Raw genomic sequence first — 3,551 nt, 5'->3', positions numbered from 1 at the left:
GTCTTTCAATGAAACACATTTATAAAACATGTTGAATCGACTAAGCATGAAATTTCAATTAACATACATTTTTCTTTGAGTATATTATTTTTTCATTGCATTAATCCTTTGACCTATCACTTGACATCAAATCGATTTAAATAGTTAGGAAAGACCATGAACATTCATTTTCCTAGAATTTCCAGACCTCCCTCCATTATCTGGCAAGTTCCTCTTCTTTATGTTCCTCTAGTATGTTTTTTATGTTTCTTTCTATTCCTCCTTTGAATCTATCAACACTAAATTCATCCTTATCCATTATCATTCATTGTCATCTACTATTCCAGCATTTACCATGGTTGAAACTAACCCATACCTTGAAACTTCTCATATATATCTAACTTAAATATCCCAATCTAATAATTTTATTATGATCATATTCAACATGATCCATCTTTGCTTTTGATGCCAACCAAAATTTCCTATGACATTCCCATGTTCGTAAGGAGTGTAGGTGTCCATCTATTTGTGTTCTTCCAATAGGGATCACAATAGATTTGTTAGGCTTAACTTATTTTAAATACACCTACAGTAGAGGTGCTATTATTCATTTCTAATGGATTCACTTTGATTTAAAATATGTTAAATTAGAAAACATATCAAGAATGTTGCAGTTATTGTTGAAAAATAATTAATTCAAATTCTTTTGGAGTAATATGTATAATTTAAAGTGTTTTTATAACTATATTATTATTATTATTATTATCTAATTTTAAGGTCTTTGTCAAGACACACACCACATTGGTGTATGAAAGAAATTCCCTTCATATATTAGACAAACTTAATCAAACTTAATCAGCAAATTATATGACTACACTAATGAGTATGGATTGGATTAAGCAACTTTACAAAAATCTAATAAATATGGGTTGGGTTAAGCAACTTTACAATAAATATGGGTTGGGTTAAGCAACTTTACAATAGTCTTGTACAGTAAAAACAAGTTTTGGTTGTACTTTTTACCTTTGACTAGGGGGGTTTAACCAGGTAATCCATGTCCTCCCTATTCAGTTTAGTGGAATCCACGATATCCTCTTGACTGGTAAACGTGAAGACGGGTTTTGGCCTCCGGAAGCAGATTCTCCAAAACAGGATCCTGAATGAAAGTAACTTGCTTGGATGCCCAATCCAGGGCTGACAATGCTTCTGCCTTAGTAAAAGCTTCACTGTCCGCTACATGTAGAGCAAGGTAACACAGAAGAATGAATGCAGGAACCTGAGCCAGCTCTTCCCCAAAGTATACAAGCTGGACCAGATACGGAACGCTAGAGGAGTCAATAATGGCCCTGGAATGCTCCATATGTAGGTAATTTTCGCTGCAGGCAAACTTGCTAAGAGCAATCGCTGCTTCTCGGGACACAGATAGTTCTCTATGATCTAGATGTTTCACAAGGGGATGGATGATCGTCGTTTCTCTCGCATGGAAGGTTCGAGCAAGGCACCCAATTGATCTAATGCAACTGCTCAAAAGTTGAGATTCAGAATCTTCTTCTTGTACAATTCTGACAAGCTGGTCAACCAGTGCCTTGGCAGTGGGAGAGTTGGTCTTAAACGCAGATCTTCTGAAATCGGCATTTTGTTCTGCTATAGCTGCAATCTCCATTACTGCCATGGCCGAATTATACTGCACTTCACCTTTGGACTTTTCCAATAGCATTGCAAAGCAAAGCAAGCCCTTGGACTCCGTTATACTTTTGCAAGTCTTTGTGTTGTTCTTGGCAAGATTCCACAGAGCCCTAGCGGCTTCCGCCTTCATCGATGCCTTAAGGATTGGATCCTTGGCCTTTTGTCTTTTCAGATATAGGCCCGATAATGACCGCATTCCCTTCTCTTGGAGTGCAATTTTGGTACTGATATGAGTCTGAGCAAGATGATTATTATCATTGATTACCATACACACAACTGAATAGATGGTCATGGCCGACTTGGTGGGCACGGTATAGTTGCTGTAATCGGGAACGGTCTCAAAGGCCAAATGCCCAACAAGTGACCTGATGATGTCGCTCTGGGCAAAATGGTCCTTTGAGTCGGGGTCATTGGACAGCAACTGAGACAAAGCCCAGGCAACCATGGTCTGAACCTTCATAGAACCACCATCCCTCAAGACCTTCGCAAAAACAGAACAGACACCCTCCCGAATCAGCTGAGTAACGCATTGAGGATCCTTACTTAGTATCCCTAAGGCTTTTGCGGCGGCTTCCTGCCCTTCTACGGTGCCCGCCTCCTTGATGAACTTCAACAACGGCCCGATTCCGCCTTCTTCCACGATCAGTTTTCCGTTGCGATGGTTATCCTGGGCCAGTGACACCAACGAGGCTGCGGCCTCGGCTTTCTCTTCGGGATTTCTACCGGTGCGCAGGCACGCAATGTGTTCCCAAATGAGGCCGAGCATGGGATCATTGGTGGCTATGGGAGGCAACCCCAAATGTTCCTCTCGGTCTTCTCCGCTGGCAGAGACTTTCAGAAGCCACGTCACGTCCGCGATGGAGCTATCCAGTAAGAGGCTCATTTTTCTGAAGGCCGCGGGCGATGTAATTGTGAAAACCCTCTTGAGCATCGCGTTGCGCCTGCATTTGGTGAGCAATAGCACAGCCTTTCCCAGAACTCGATTGATTTCTTCCGTGATTCGACTCGTGGGTCTGTCGTAAAGGATCCCTGAGACTCGCGCGGCTTGGCGCAGCAAGGCTGCTAATTTGTCGGCCTGCTTCTTCACCTCCATGCATTCCTGCTTGAACGAATGAGATTCTTCAGCCAATTTGGATGCATCATCGGCCAACTGAATAGGGGATGCCAGCATCTGGGTTACTATCTTCGCCATTTACAGACCAGAGAAATTTGTTTCTCGCTCTTTCTTGTCAAGCCCCGCCTCGAACTGCTATTCTCTTCTGTATTATTTCCCTTGACAATTCCTACATTTGCTGTTGCTTCCTTCTTCATTTATAGTGCTCATGCTCATTCGTGCCTTCCACGTGAGTGGAGAGGAGATCCTCGTCAAGCACCGCCTCGATTCTTTCTTGGAACTTTCAGACCATTCCGCAATTCTTTCCCTCTGACAATTCCACTCGCTGTTGCTTCTTTTTCATTTATAGTTCTCATGCTCGTCGGTGCCTCTCGCATATACACGTCGGAGGTGAGTGGAGCGGAGCGCTATTCACGGGGAGTTATGAGTGATGGACAATGGAGAGAGTCAACTCCACAACCATTCGGTTCTGCAGGTCATATCTGGTGTTGGATAACGTGCAAGTTGGACGACATGGATATCCGGGTAGTCCTGCAGGTCATATCTGGTGTTGCATAACGTGCAAGTTGGACGACATGGATATCCGCGTAGTTAGGATGAGGTTTCAAATTTGCTCGGAAAACCATAGAAATTATGGTATTATTTTGGTAAAAATTTAGCAGGAATTTGTGGAAATCAATCCTAGTTACTCGAGTTAATTTTTAAGATTCTGGGTGTTACAAAGTTTTTAATGTGTTGAACTTATTTTTCTATCAAAAACCATATTTAAACG

At 42.1% G+C, this 3,551-nt stretch overlaps 1 protein-coding gene across 1 annotated transcript; it reads right to left on the bottom strand.

Annotated features, from left to right (window-relative positions):
- Nucleotides 1-900: 900 nt before the first annotated feature.
- LOC149152011 (uncharacterized) lies at nt 901-2,920 on the bottom strand. The gene has a single exon (XM_089441168.1). It carries the CDS (start codon nt 2,855-2,857, stop codon nt 1,052-1,054), a length of 1,806 nt encoding a protein of 601 aa, XP_089297294.1. The 5' UTR covers nt 2,858-2,920; the 3' UTR covers nt 901-1,051.
- Nucleotides 2,921-3,551: the final 631 nt, after the last annotated feature.

Source organism: Pinus tabuliformis, chromosome 9 (genome assembly GCF_031772625.1).
Source record: "Pinus tabuliformis cultivar Carrire ecotype Pingquan chromosome 9, CPIR1, whole genome shotgun sequence".
Classification (NCBI taxonomy): Eukaryota; Viridiplantae; Streptophyta; class Pinopsida; order Pinales; family Pinaceae; genus Pinus; species Pinus tabuliformis.
This window is presented reverse-complemented; position numbering and strand designations above follow the sequence as displayed.